General features: G+C 43.0%; 1 protein-coding gene across 2 annotated transcripts in view; it reads right to left on the bottom strand.

Annotated features, from left to right (window-relative positions):
* The window catches only part of SHISA9 (shisa family member 9), a 442,625-nt gene that overhangs the window by 19,805 nt on the left and 407,265 nt on the right, over nucleotides 1-15,555 (bottom strand). Inside the window, exons 3-4 of one of the 2 annotated variants that reach the window (XM_019507422.1) lie at nucleotides 13,485-13,640; nucleotides 2,103-2,150 (exon numbers count right to left, since the gene is read on the bottom strand). In XM_019507422.1, coding sequence (XP_019362967.1) covers nucleotides 2,103-2,150; nucleotides 13,485-13,640 — 204 coding nt within the window. The remainder of the gene's footprint in view (nucleotides 1-2,102; nucleotides 2,151-13,484; nucleotides 13,641-15,555) is intronic. The other variant, XM_019507423.1, reaches the window with a different exon arrangement.

Genomic DNA, 15,555 nt, shown 5'->3' with positions numbered 1-15,555 from the left:
CATGCAAGCACATACACATACCCACAGCCCCCCACAAACCCCCTACCCACCCACCCATACCCCCACACATCTCCAATTATACAAGAGTAAGACTTCATTTTGAACTATTATAAAATCATCTCTTTATACACAACACAACCACACACAAATCAGGACAAAATATATTTTTTTAAATAAAATTAAAATATGTCATTGTGGAGCTTTGATTTTTAGTATATCAATTTGTTTTTTTTCCAGTTCCAAGATGGCAAGCCTGCTTCCTAAAAGGAGTACTTCTGAGGGCAACGGGAGGAGACTTCTGGTGGCAAAGGTCAGAAGTTGGGACTTCCTGTCCCAAGTTGGCAACCAGGGGGCAGGGTACCTGTGAAAGGGTGGGGCTACCCTTGTGGTCCTCGACAGCGCCCCAAAACTTGTTAAGCGGCCCTCCAGCCAAAATAATTGCCCATCCCTGCCCTAGTTAGTTAAAAATGCTTCTCACTATGAGAAGCTGGAGAAGCTGCACACCACAGTTCAGTTCTAGGATCATATGTTATGTAATTCAGTCATTCCAGATGTACACCACTGCTTCTGAGAAAAGAATTTTACTTTCAGACTAAAGTGGTATTGGTTTATATACTATTTTTGCCTTTGCAAGACTAATTTTCCTTTAATCTGTTTATTAACAACTACACCAGTGCTCTGAGCTGAAGTCATGTCCTTTTCTGAAACCTTAACTGTAGCATAAATTAAATCCATTAGACAGCTGTTGATTTTTTTTTTTTTTAAATGTTAAGGAGAAGCAAGGAAAAATGGGAAGTAAAACTATAACACATGCATTCATTTTTTTTTTTTTTTTAAATGTTAAGGAGTAGCAAGGAAAAATGTGAAGTAAAACTATACCACATGCATTCATTTTCTTTCTTTTCTCTTTCCCTCTCCATACATCAGCTTCATTTTTTATTATTTCATTGTAGTTTGGCCAGTTTTGAGTTCCTAAAACTTTTGGCAAAGAAGGGATGCATTTCAAACAAAATTCGGGGAAATTTTACACTGAACCTTGGTTGTTTTGCAGTTCTGGAAGAAAACCAACTTTATCTGATTGACATTCCTAACTAGGCAAAATCTGGAGTCTTCTTCCAACCCCAGTGGCAAAGCAAAACTCCCCCAAACTTGTGAACTGAATCATTCACTACTTTTAACACCAAGGGAATTTGTGACTGACAGAAAGGGTAGAAACTGTAAAGGAGCAGGCTGATTAAACAGTTAGGCCCCATGGTTGAAAGTTCTTTTAATCAAAAGCAATAATTTTTTCACCTAAGCAAGTGTTTCCCTTCATAAGGTCTCAATTCCTCTCCTCCTCACTAACTAGCAAGGACTGTAATCAAAACGACTTTGATCATTCTCCTTCCCTGCATTATTCATAGAATGAAAGAGCCAAAGATGTAGGACTGTCTGCAGCGGAAATAAGTGAGATCATCCCAGACTAGTTTGCCTTCCCCAGTATGGTGGCTCTTCTGTGGCTTGTGGGATCAAACACACTTTTCATGATAGGAGCTTGTATATCCTAAAAAGTCATGTAAACATTTCCTTTATAAAAAGCACAAGTCTTATTCAGTGTAACCATGCTGATGGGAGGCTCTGGTTTATGCTGCTGATATTGTAGTGGAGATTTTAGTTGCTGTAGTAACACAGCCAATATTTCAGCAAATTCAATTTTTCAGCTCTGTTACTTCTTCACTGTCCCTACCCCCCAAAAATGGGGAAAAATTCCTTGTGTGCAGTGTGAATCATGTTACTGCACTCTTTCGCCCCAAGCCTTTTCATTATTGAAGTATAAATGAGTAGAAGTAAATCAGTAATCTCTATGAAATTTCTTTCATATATATGTTTGTTCTTTTTGGAACATCCTTTGCAGAACCAAAATGGCAGATTGATAACAGCTGCTATTTATATTTACAATATAGGATTCATTCACATCATTTGCCTAATTGTTTCATATTAGTATTGTTGGAAAAAATCATATAGTTGATGTCAATCTGCACCAGTGCAAAAAAACCTGAAGATTATTAAAGCTTAACTGGATTTGATTTTAGTTGGAACAAAAGAGCAAAAGAATACAGTACCTTTTGGTGACTTAAGTGTCATCGCAGCAAAGTCACCATCATAACTTCCTAAAAAAAATAATCAAGACATGCTGGTATGTTTGTTCTGTTTCATGTCACAAACATTGCAAACACAGCACACTAAATCAAAATACTTCAAAAGCAGACAGTATTACATTCTTATTAGGAGCAACTTCTGATACATTTAGTCATATTGAACAGTACCTTGATTTTCAAATAGCTTCTCTGAAGTCAATGTGACTACTTGATGGCACTGATATACTAGGTGTGAGTGTGGGATTTGGAATCAGGCTCTTAGGCCATCCAATTTTTCCTTCTTAAACTAGGATTTCTTGTTTCTCATTTTCTGAATTTATACTTGATTTTAGATGCCAATGGGGTTATGGAATACCTCTTTCTGGGCATGTCTGCATGAGGCGCTTAATGCCCAATGGGCTAATTCTACTGCGCATTAGCACGGCTGGCAAAAAATGTAAAACTCCTGTACACCGTGCATCCATCCTTGCCTATTTTTAAAGCTGAACTGGGTTTGGTAGTGGTCCATTGTTATTTTAGAGTAGATACAAGAACCACTAAGGCTTCACACTGTCCATTTCTTAGTATATAATTTAATGTAAAATTACGTGTAAATAATTAAAACTCCATGAAAATAGGCTTGACTGATTCGCTTCCATTTGTATTTACTGGCTGCTTACCCAAGTCCACTGCAGATCTGCTCAGTGGATGGAAATAGATTTGCCCAAGTCCATTTTCTTCTATCATGAAGAACTGGATGTGGGAGGGATACTTACCAGGATAATATTCTTCACTAGCCCAGCTGGACCTATGACGTTGCAATTATAAGTCGGCATGTTGCCTGCCCTGAAAATTAGGTATGGAGGAGACTCATTTTATCTCATTTTTAATGTTCTCATATCATATGAATTTGAAAATGTTAGTTTTCAAGGAGAGAGAAAGGGTTTCGGTACAAGAGGGATATCTTTAACCATAAAGCACTATATATGCTTTCTTTTAACTGGGAAACTATTCATTTTTTAAAAAATGAAAGACCTGTTGTAAAATAAGGGAAGTGAAAGAAACATGGCTTTTAATAATAGAAAATAAAGTGATCTACAGACTTAAGCTAGTTTTGTAACACTGAGAAAAAGGTTAAGAGTTCCTCAAAATGTCATGAGGTTCAACATCCCCAATGAAAATAGACACTGGGCCCATTTCAAACTTGGACTTCCATGTCTGTATTTTGTCTTTGTCAAACTGAGGCATAAATATGTTTCTGTATCTTTTCCATGCTTGACTACTTCAGTGACTGTTTAAAAATCAGCCTTTGCACTAACAGTAGCTATGGTTACTTCCTGCAGAATACTTAAAATCTGGAAATGTTATTTAACAAGTAAAGGTGTGATAACACAGATGAAACTGTTTAAGCGTTTCTCATTGTGGTATTAAGGCTTCCTCTCCTATACCTAGTACTGTTCACAGTTTCTCCTGTGGCCTGAGGTGCCTTTTCTACTAAGACCAACTTTATCTCTCAGGAGCTGCCTTTTCATAGCTCCGTTCAACTGCCAAAGAATGGATATTTCTGTGACATGACCAACACCTTTTTTGATGTCTGATTATTGTAAAATTCCCCAGGCTCAGAATGAAAAAAATCACCAGTCACTCTGCAATAAAATGTAATTCTATTAAAGGCTTTAACAAGACATTAGCCAAACAGCTGATAATATATACATTGGTACCTGGGATACCGAGGCATTAAAAAACCTAGTTCTTGCAGTATAATTAAAATGCCTCCAATTCTGCGGAGGAAAATGACTCTGTTGCATGATAGGAGATAGAAAATTTGGGATAAAGATACTGGGGCAGGTTTCTTTTCCTAAAACAAGTGTAAAGGGACATCTGGGGTCAGTGCAGGTACTGAAGTCAATAGGAAAAATATGAATTCATTAGGATCTGGATTGAGTCCTGAAAATCTGCACAAAGCAGGCAGGAATTCAGGTTTTGAGGTCTCCATGAAATAACCCATGTAGGACATCAATTACATGCCTGAGAAAAGGGTAGGCTGTATGGACAGTTGCTAAAATTTAACCTGTGGTCCCAAGTATTTTGTAATTCAATGTTTTTGATGTATTAATGCCTAAATGCTTAGAATCATGTCTCCTATATCCAGTGGGGGAGCAAGGATTAGCCATTGTCATACTTCCTTTAAAAATGAACACCCAAAGGCTCTAAATCCAGTCACCCTGGTTTTAAGAAAAACGTTATCAGGCTTTTATGTCACACTTGGTTGAGATAGATACATGACCCCAGTTTTGAATCAGGCAAATTGCCTAATTTAGCATTATGTGTGACAGTGAACATACCTCTAGATATATGAAATCATTAACTGAATCACCCTCTGGATATGACAAATGATGCATTAGTCTCTGCTTCCCTGTCTCTTTCTTGGGTGTTAAATCCAGTGAGCTATTCCTATGTCTGAGAGTCTCATCATCCATTTTTGTGCAACCACTTGTGGTTGTTGTAGCTGAAGATAACTTTGCTGTCAGAAATGAAAAAATCTAGACTTTTTGGAGGCTTTCCAAATAAGTTTGGGTGTACTTATCAGTTAGCAGTAGGGTGGGTAGTGGTAGGTAGCACACCACAAATAAGACTTTTGTACTTGTACTGTTTCTAAATGTGAAGCCATATCATTGTTCATGGAGTCACATACAGATCCTCTTCCCTGCTATATGCTTCCCTGGTACTGCCTTTTCACCTCTTTCTTCCCATATTACTTACTCCTGGCTTCTGCTGATGACCTAGAATCCATGCAACATCAGCTCAAGGAAGTAGCACACGGGGGGATCCAACTCCCTGCAGCACTGGGAGGGTGAGGAATTTGTCATGGAAGTAATATAATTTTTTCATTATTTTTCAGTGTCTTCAGATAGATGGCATCTGTAGCTTTCATTGAGGTCCTGCAGATTACTAGAATGGGTCCTTTCCTAATAGAATAAGCTTCTTCAGAGGAGGTTGTAGAGCAGGTTTAGGCAAAATGGCAGGTCCGACCAGAGGCCAGACTTCTAGGGTGACAAATTGGAATGCAGGACGCATGCCCACGTTCTCACCCACCCCTCCCATAGCACGGCTGGAGCAGAGCTGAGCAGAACCCGTGGAGGGGCAGAGGTGGATGCAGGCTGCCCACTGTGGGATCAGGGCTCCCCCCAACATCCTGCTGTCCTGCCCCTAGGAGCCTCGCGGCAGGCACACCAACATGGTGAGGTTGTCCCTGCCCCCCTGACAGCAGAAGGGGGCACAACTCCATGCTGTTGCCACTGGGCAGGCATGGAACACCTTGTGCACAGGACAGCAGGGCAGGAAGCCTTAAACCCACATCCTCCCCCACCCTGCACACAAATCTGGGATGCACAAGACCCCTTCTCCCCCCATCCTGGGGTATGCACACAACAGCAGGGAACTGCCCTCCACCCAGCCATCCATGGGTCCATCCCACTCCCCGGCTAAGCCCTGCTGCCACACATTCCTGTTCTGGGCCCCCTGAACACCGCCCTGGCTGGGCAGCACCTCCAGCCTCAGCTGCCGACCCTACCCCACTCCCTCCCTCACCATGGAGGCCTCAATCTGTATCCCCCATAGCCTTACCTGCAGGCAGTGGGGGAGCTGCTTTCCATCCCTGCCTGGGGCTGTATTTCTGGTCACATGCATGTGCGTGTACACACATGCATGTGGCGCCCCCTGCATCCCACTCCCTGCAGCCCCTTGCAGGCTGGAACTCTGCCAGGCTGCAAGGGGAACCCACTGTTTCTCACATGTTTCTGCAGTGAACAGAAAAGCCAGATCCCTTAACAACACTGTGAAACTGGGACAAATGCTATCCCAGAGTCATGCAACCCAGGACCTGAACTTGATGTTCCCATTTTGGGACTACCCTGCCCAATTAGGGATGAATGGTCACCCTACAGACTCCATTCCCCAGCAGCCCCTGCCTGCACTGCTCAGGCTGGTCTCCATAGAGACCCCAGGAGTGGCATGGGCCATGACAGCGAGGGGTCTTGACAGCTCTGTGCTCCTAGGGTTTCCATCGAGACTGGCCCAACCGGCGCTGGCAGGGCGTGTGGCTGGGAGGGGAGCTGCGTTTGGGGCTAGGGCCAGGATCTCCTGGACCTGACAGCAGGGGGCAAAGTCAGGACAGAGCCATGATCTGCAGCGTGCATGTCCCTGCCTGTGGAACCCATGCTCATCACAGAGGCATTTGGCAGTGGACTGTGGCTCTATCCCAGCTCTACCCTGTGCTGTCAACTCTGCAAGAACCCAACTCTTGGCCTGGTCCTGGACACAGGCAGGGGCTGCTGGGAAATGGAGTCCACTGTGGGCCCAATCTGGCCTGCAGGCCAGACTTTGCTCACCCCTTTTGTAGAGCTGCAAAAATTCTTATATGACATCCCTTGTCTCAGGACAGAATGAAGATCACTTCTCTGCAGACCCTGCGTCTATGAGGGGACATCATCCCATCTTACCAAGCCCACATATTGGGGATGGTTCAAAGAGGATCTGTTCAGATGAACCTCTAAAACATCTTCTCCCTTTGAACCTCCCACATCTTCTTAGATTTACAGGGTAACCAAAACTAAAGAGACAACTTTGCCATATGCTTTATCTTTGCCAGGGAGATTTCAGGCTTGCAGAACAGTGCCAAAAGTGGCAAAACAAAAGATATTGTGTATTCTTTAAGGCATCCTATTTACAGATTCCTCACTTTGGGGCTGTGCAGTGTGCAGCTGTGAGCAAGACTGAAACACTATTTACCTTTCTCCTTTGGGAAGAAAGAACTGTGAAACACAAAGGGATTCCTCAAGCTCTGGACTATGCTATGTTTGCTTCCAGATACATTCTCCTTCTAGCTTAATTTAATTCAGTCAATTTGATCTGACTTCACGTCACGGGAGATTACAACTCCTAGTGTCACTTGAGGCTTTTTTGTTCTTCCATCATTGCACATTTCTTGGCCAGAATTAAAATTAGCATAGCAACTGTTTATTCTGTTTGTTATACTCATGTCAAGTCAGTGCCTCAAAGGAGAGATGGGGTGTGTGTGAATCGGATGGAAAAAAAAGTAAAAGCATGGTTGTCTGGAGAAATATTCTGTACTCCCAGGTTTCACCTACATATCTCTGTAGTACTTGGTAAGATCAGGGAAGTATTAAATATAGCTTGATGACACTGAATGAAAATAATAAATATTTTGAGATAGGGAGGGCAAATATGAGAGGCAGAGAAAGTTACCTTTCAAATGAGTTGTACCGTGTACATTCTTACATCTTAGGAGGCCATGATGTTAGAATGCAAGCTGGATTAATGCCTTCTGAATGACCAGGTGATGGGTATAAAAATCTTGTGACAAAGTGTCATATTTAATATGTTTTGGCACTCAGATTTCATTAATATGTTCAATTACGCTACCTGCAGCCTCTTCAAGAGCTGTGCATGTCAGGAGTGCATAAATGAGCAATGGCTATTTAAACATGGAACAAAAACCAAGTTGGTGAATGCGTAATATGCAAAAATTATGCAGAAAAACTACTTTCTTCACTTTTCCGCATAAGTAATGTAATACTGGGAAAGGACCAAAGGAAATCAGGTTCATACCTTCACGGCGACTAAATATTTAAAGTGCCCAAACATTGAGAGCTGGATGCCACACACTACTCATTGAACACTTTTCAAACAAATTGCCTTGAGGAAAATCTAATAGAACCTCGCATTAGCAAATTATTTATGTAGTAACCTTTGGGAATGATTCTAGCATTCTGATTAGATAAAAACAAGTTAGATGACCTGGTGTAGGACAAGAATTGTTGCTTTCCAGTCCATATGAGCAGACAACAGGGATGTGTACTCCATCAGAAATTGTCACCCATCCTGGACAGTGAGAAGAGTCTAGCATGCCATTCAATGAGAACAGAACACTGACTGCAGTGATCTGCTCTTCTTTTTTATCATGTATATTAGTAATTCATGTGTGCTTGTGCACTATTACAGGAATGTGCAAGCTGTATCCTCCAGTACCTTGTAAACTTCTAGTAAAGGCAGGAGGTATGTCTTTAGAAAGGAAGAGTAAATAAAGCTGGTGGAAAAGGGGAAATAACTGTAGGGATCTGTGGCAGGGCACTTTGGGTGCCTGCCACTTTAAGGGCTGGAGCAGGCAGCAGCCAGGTGCTTGAGTACGGTGGTCACTTTGAGACCCAGGATATGTACAGGGTGAAGCAGCAGTTTGCTGCTAGCAGCCATGAAAGACGCATCAGATGGCAGAGCTGAGGCTCAGGAATAGCTTGGAGGTTTATGGGCTGGGGCTATGGGAATGGAGGAGGCTCCTGGTCCTGGGCATGACCTAAAACTGCACCCTGCCAGGGATGGGTGGCCTGGTGGGGCTCCTGGTGGCACAGGAGCCCCCAGGAAATGCCAGGCCGCTTACCATGCTGGTGAAAGGCAGGTTGGGGCACCTTAATAACCCCAGCTCCCACAATTGGGTAGGTAACCCTGTAGTAGGACCTGAGAAGGAGGACCCATGTAAAAGAGTGTGGGCTGGTTGCTCAGAAGCCTGACTTGAGGCACCTTTGACTGGTCAATGCTGGGGCCAGAACCAGAAGGTTCAAAAGGGCCAGTGGCCCACTGTGAGGGATGCCTACAGCTGAGGGCCTGGCTTTGGAGGTGAGGCCAGGGCCTGTGTGGCCAAAGGTCCTGGGGGAACCACACCCAAAAGCGGGAGAAGTGCAGGGAGCTAAGCAGCCCATAATGAGGGCAGAGTAGGCCACCTGATGGGAAGGGGTCTAGTTGGCATCCAAACTAGAGTGTTATGGGGCCAAGTGTGGGGCCAGAGATGTTAAGAACTAAGATGCTGTCTGTGAGGCATGAGCTACTGCGTAGGGGAGGTTTCAGAGCTGCAGATAATGCCCTCTGGCATCAGGGCAGAAAATGGCCAGCCTCCTGCCTTGGTAATATTTTAATCATTTTCCATCAAGGCATGGCAGGTGAGAGAGGTGGGCGGTTAGCCTGGAAACAGGTGGACAGGCCACCTTCTAACTGGCCCTGGGAAAGCCCCATGCTACAATGAGAGAGAGAGAGGCAGGTGGGTAGCCCAGAAACAGGTGGGCAGGCCACCTTCTAACTGGCCTGGGGAAGGCCCTCTGTTACAGGATCAATTCACCATTATCCTAAACTTTAAATAATCATTTACAAATGTGAAATAAGTATAAAATATTCTTACCTTGTAATAGTAGCATTTTACACAGCTGTAAATGACAACACAAAGTGTGGGAGAAGGGTGAACTTGGCCTCTAATTTCTGCAGGGTGCTACAAATACAAAACCTGCACAAAAACTAGGAACAGGAAATGAAGAAAAATGCCTTCCATCCAATGAACCTGCAGGAGTTTAGGCAGGAAACATGCATTTGTATCTGTTTGAATTTGTTCATGTACAATCTTTTACTATATAAATAAAATATATAGTGTCAATGTTGGCCTTTTCAACCTTGGTTGCTCTCTCTCTCTGCTGAATCAGGTGCTCCATGGACTTTTAACACATAATTAATTAATAACAGTAACACTGTTCCCCTTTAGCAGGTCTTATGTTCCGAAGACTGACCTTGTCTCCAAACCTTACGCAGCTACAACATCTTGTGACCTGAATTACTAGGAGCCATAAGATTTAATGTGAACAGAACGGAATGGTTGACCCCTAAAAATAAGCTTACAAAAGCTTTAGTATAAGAGAAAGCAGCTGCCTTACCTCGCAAACTTACTTTAACATTGCAGCTGGTACCACCTCATGTGTTCAGTTGTCTCTAAACATCTTAGCTCTTAAGACTGTTTGATGATTGGTGATACTTACATATCATAATCCTGGTTACTACTAGTTTTGCTTTATTATACTGGTATTAGAGTGATTGTCCTTCTTGGAGGAAATACTAACAGTACAAATTAATTTCTATCGAAGAGATCATGTGGCACAAGCTGCACTTAAACAACTGTGGGTAGTTTCTATGTAGCACAGAGAGGAGAACCACACTCATTATTGTGGTTCTAATTACCTCTTTTTGCTAAAGGTAATTGGATCAATGCTCAAGCCACTTGTCAGCAAACACTAAGGGAAAAATAAAAGTGATGGAACTAAAGTGATTAGAATCTAAGTAACTTTATAATTTAAGTATGGCTGTTTACACCCAGATGAAAGGCAGACTTTGGTGTAACTGTGTAACAGCATCAGAGTCTCTGTATACAGACCAGTGGCATCTTTGCTTAAAAGACAGCTTTGGGTAACAACTGATACCCTGAGCTGCACCTGGATCTGAAAACTGTTTAACATCATCTCAAGCTAGCAGATCACATAGCTCTGCATGAAAGGATAGCTTTTTCCAAGTGATTGCCAAAAGCAATGTAACATTGTATAATCCAAGTGGGAGTGAGTATCTACATGTTTGTAAGTGTTGCTTAGATTAAGGTTAAAATCATAGCTGTTGAAAGGAGATGCAATACCAACCTCACAATTGTTCAGATTTGATTTGTCAGTAGTTACAACTTCACTGTTTGGAAGCTCTTGTACTTTGCCCTGGATTTCTTAATCTAAAGGTTTTAAAATCTCATAATTTAAATATTTTAAAAAAAAGAAAGTTTCAATCAAATATAGATGAATAGAGCCCTTTCCCCCATACCACCTAACCATCTAGAAAGGGCAAATGACTCCTTTCTACTTTTGACTCATGCTGTTGCAGGCAATACAAATTAAATTGCTCTTATGACAGTTTAAAAAAAATTATGCCATTCTTCATCATATCTAGATACAAGGGACTGTAATCTCTTCCCCATAGATATGTGGAAGGCCTACTGATGTTGATGAGAGATTTGATATTTTTACCAAATATTATTCAGTCTCTTTTGTATCTGTCAGAATACAATGTATCAGTGATAGAGTAATGTTTTCAATTCTTGTGGGTTGAGGCCAAAAATTCTTTTTTTAGGTTTCAGAGCAGTTGGATAGTGAAACTCTCTAGTTCTACTTTAAAAATACTCATCATTATCTCTCTTACTGATGACATATTCACCTTGATTGTCAAAACAGTGTGAAGCCTCACTGTTACTAGAATTTTAAGCGAAGTCATTAATGCCTATGGAGGTATGTTCCTTAAGTACCTTAAAAATCAGGGCCTATTTCTTCTACCTGAGATTGCAGCAGACTCATTAACCTCCTACAAGGATCAGCCAGTAAACGGGAATAAAGACTCTCTCTCCTAGTATTGGTTACATTGGGACTTAATCTGTGGAATATCTTCCAGGAATAATATAACCATTCCCAGAACCTTGTGCAATACATTTTTTTAATAACCTGTCCTTAATAACTGAAGCTAAGCTGATACTTTAAAAAATCAAGACTGGTTCTTGTGCGGGTGAAAGCAGAGCTCATTTTTAAATCTTTCACCTACTATTTTATTGCACTTAAATTATGTTTAGCTACAAGGGTTGGCACTCTATAAACAGGCAATTTAAAGATAGGTTTATGTCAAAGCCATAATGATTCCCTCGTGGCAAAGCACCACTGGTTTGAAGGCAGATGAATTTGTCAAACTACTCTTCCCATTCTAGGTATATTCAGCCAGAACTGTGAAGGAAAACAATGTTCCTGATTATGCCTGCTATGCAAGGACCTACTTTCAGATTTAAAAAGTGTTAACTAATGCAAACTTGTTGAAGAATAAAATGGAAACCTGGGGCATATATACACATACATTTGTCTGCTCTGATGCGCGCTGATGCGCCCAGTGCTGTGTTCCATGTATGTGTAAAAAATGACGAAATGCACGTCAGTGCTGAGAAAATGGTGGCAGTGCACTTTTGAACTAAAATACCTTTGACGTGTCTTAATTCAAAAGTGCACCACCACCATTTTCTCGGTGCTGACACATTGTTATGACTTTCCAGGTATAGAATCTAATTTTGCCGTTTACACAAATGGGTGTGTTGCAGGGTCCAGTGCTGCAGCATGACCATGTGTACAAATGCCCCTGCATTAGAGAAGGAACCTTTGAGGGGGCACCTAAACTCCAAGGCCTTGGGGCTTGCACCTAGTATGCATGTCATGGATTTGGGAGTATCTGAAGCCCTGGGCTGAAAAGTCTTGGAGGTAGGATACTTGTCAGTGGTAGCACCACATCAACTTGAAAAATTAAGCTCTGCTCAGTCAATGGAATTCAGAACTGATTTGGGTAACTGGCTTGAGACACAATTTAAAAAAAAAAAGTTTGGGGCAGGCCATTTTTGCCTGTGTAAAAGGAATTCTTCTGGCATGGTGACTGATAGATTCAGGGTAAGAATATTCTCAGGTGTTCCACTGTTAGTTTGAGATAGCTAGCTAGCTATGTGGAAACAGGATGCATGATGCTGTTCTAAATTTAGGGGGAAATGGTATCATTTTCACTATGTGTATGCTGGACAAGCTTGGTAGAAAGCTAAGGCAAAGCTGAATCCATAGTTTATTATTATTGTTGTTGTCTTTATCTAAAAGAGGACAGATACTATAAAGTGAGAAAAGCTTCAGCTCCATAAGTGCTTTGCTATAGGTTTTAAAGCTTTTAAAATGTACTAAGGATTTAACTTCCGTAATGGAAGGTACACTGTAAACTTCATTCCTCGTTGTTCCTCCTCCAACAAAACTGCTTTTTCAAGAACTGTTTTTTTTTCTTTTTTTAAAGGAAAGAAATATAAAATTAATCAGCCATACTAACAGCAAAAAGCCATGAAGGAGTCTGCATTAGGAATCTGAGAAGTGCACTTTTGAAATGGTTAAAAGCATAAGGCCCCATGATACAACTAGGTCATGTGCCAGTAGCCTACTGATGTATTCCTCTACAACAAAGGCCATTCTTTTTTGCAGTTGCACACAGAAAGCACCTAGATTGTAGACTCTAATGTTGCATAGACATACATGTCATTTTTGTACAAAGCATAATTTTTAAAACTATATTTTTTTTAATTGCACACTACGTGTTCAGAGCATAATTAGTTGATCTGCATGTGCAAATCTAGAGTTTCTGAATGCAATATAGGTTTACCACCTGAATATAAGATATGCATATAGGTGTCCTTGGAGTGTTTAAATCTAAAATGCTTAGATGTAATTTCACAATCCCTAATTGGTAAGTAATCCCCATGTTAATGTATAGAATACATTCCCAGTTGAATTCCAATAGAATTTGAGCCATTTTGCTACTGTAACTAAGCAGACCAAAATGCATGGTTTTTCTTTTACTTGGAAGCTGAATGTTGTTTGATGCTGGAGTATGGAATATCCTAAACGAAATAAAAAACCATACAATATTTTCCTTGCTTACCAACTGCCTTTAGGGAAGCATACTTGTTAAGCTCCTTGCCTGGGGGCTGTTGTTCATAAGGATTTGTGATCTGCCCCATGTTAGGATATGAATGTGGATGTGTCATCTGAGGGAGGAGGGGAGAAGTTGGTACCACATTATTCATCTGTGATGCATCTGTATTAAGAAAAGAAAAAAGAGAGTTGGTAAAAAAATCAGCATCCAGGTTTGATTATCATTGTACATTACAAGCAAAATTGAATGCATCAGGAGACTTCATTCAAAAACTAGTGTCTACCACCACAAACCTTACAAGCTTTAGAATACATCCAACAAAACCTACCCCAATAAACTATAGCTACAGACAGACGTTGCTCTTTTTGAGGGAGAAAATGTTTTCTCCTGGGACAAAGTGCAAGTGTTCAGACATCCTTCTCACTCAGCATAGGATAAAGTCCCCAAAAGGTTCGTGGGATAAGGGGTATTACCAGTTTGTCCTGCATTATCACAAAGGACATCTGAATGGTTATCTCACGATATCATTGTTAGACACCCCTCTTGCATTGCCTTTCCAGCTGTCAACTTGTCAATGCCAAAATGGTTTGCCACGGACCACAGGCAGTCTAGGGCTGCTTCCATATAGTGCTGGCAGTGCATTTCTCCAAGGATAAGGATGCCCACATTGCCATTGCTTCCCACTGTATTTGTGGGGCAGATTTTCATGAAGGTACCCTTTAACATGCAGAAGTTTGCATATCACAGCTCATCATTCCCAGCAGCCATTAGGATCCACTCCTACCAATCACTGCTCATCTCCCTGGCCCACGAACGCTGCATGCTCCTGGAGGCTGGGGCGCACAGCAAGCTCCTGCATGCAGTGGCAGTGCTCTTAGCAGTGGGAGCATGGTAGTAGTGAGCAACGAGCTCCCGCAGGCAGCTGTCAGCGGCAGGCAGGAGGGTGGCAAGCGCCAACCGGTAGTCGGCAACCACCTGCAGATGCTGCCACCAGCAACGGCCAGTGGCAATCGCAGACCATCTGCAGACCACCTGCAGTGTCGACGGTGGCGGGGGGCTGGGAAGGGGGGTGACTGGTGACCAGCAGCACCTTTTCAAAGGGGTGCACCACCACACTCAGGGAGTTCAAGTGCACCCATGTGCACCTCCTACGTGTCACCAGTGCCCTGGCCCAGAATCACTGCTCCACAGTTTCCAGCTCTTCCCACACCTGCCTGGCCACAATATGTTGACCTATAGCTGCAAGGAGATGACCATATCCAGAGCCATAGCGGCTGACAGGGGTGGAAGCACAGATGTAGTAGACGTATAGGCGGGTGGTCAGGGGTACCAGCTGCATAGTGAATCACATGAAAATTTGTCCCCCAAAATTTTGCCCCACACAGTTTGAACACCAAGTGGGCTGTTTGCTCATGTCACAGAGCACTTAGGTGCCCTGCGCCTGAGAACAGGGATGGCTCCAGAGAGTCCCCTAGTGGTGAGGAGGGGGAGGCGCAGCCACCAGGGCAACACAGATGCTGGTTGCCGGGGCAACCGGCAAAACCCCCTGACAGGAAGGGGAAGGGCTTAGCCCTTCTTAAACCCAGGCAGGAGGCTAGGGTGGCAGTTCCTCCCCTGACAGCCAAGGAGTGAGGAGCTCAGCCAGGGCGGAGAGAAGGCCAAGATTTGGCTGCACGAGTATCCACAGGTTGCTGCCATGAGCTGGAGTATCTTTGCCTGGTAGGGATTAACTGTTGTCTGACCGGACAGTTTAGCTTTATGTTATAGCCCAGGGACTTTGTGTTTTGTGTTTACTGTTTAACCAGAGGACCGAGTGAGGCTATTAGGGGTGGAGGAGGCCTCATAGGGACTCTCCAGTAGCGGGGGGCGTTCCTGGCACCGGAGAAGGTACAGTATTTTGCAGGGGCACATTGGCCTAGCCCTGAGAGTGCAGAGGGGCGGCAAGGAGCCCCAAGAGTGCAGAGGAGCCCCAAGAGTGCAGAGGAGCCCCGAGAGTGCAGAGGGGCGGCGAGGAGCCCCGAGAGTGCAGAGGGGCGGCGAGGAGCCCCGAGAGTGCAGAGGGGCGGCGAGGAGCCCC

The sequence above is a fragment of the Gavialis gangeticus genome, unplaced genomic scaffold, assembly GCF_001723915.1.
Source record: "Gavialis gangeticus isolate Ggan-Ray unplaced genomic scaffold, GavGan_comp1, whole genome shotgun sequence".
NCBI classification, from domain to species: Eukaryota; Metazoa; Chordata; order Crocodylia; family Gavialidae; genus Gavialis; species Gavialis gangeticus.
Note: the sequence above shows the minus strand (reverse complement) of the source record. Positions and strands in the feature narration are given on the sequence as shown.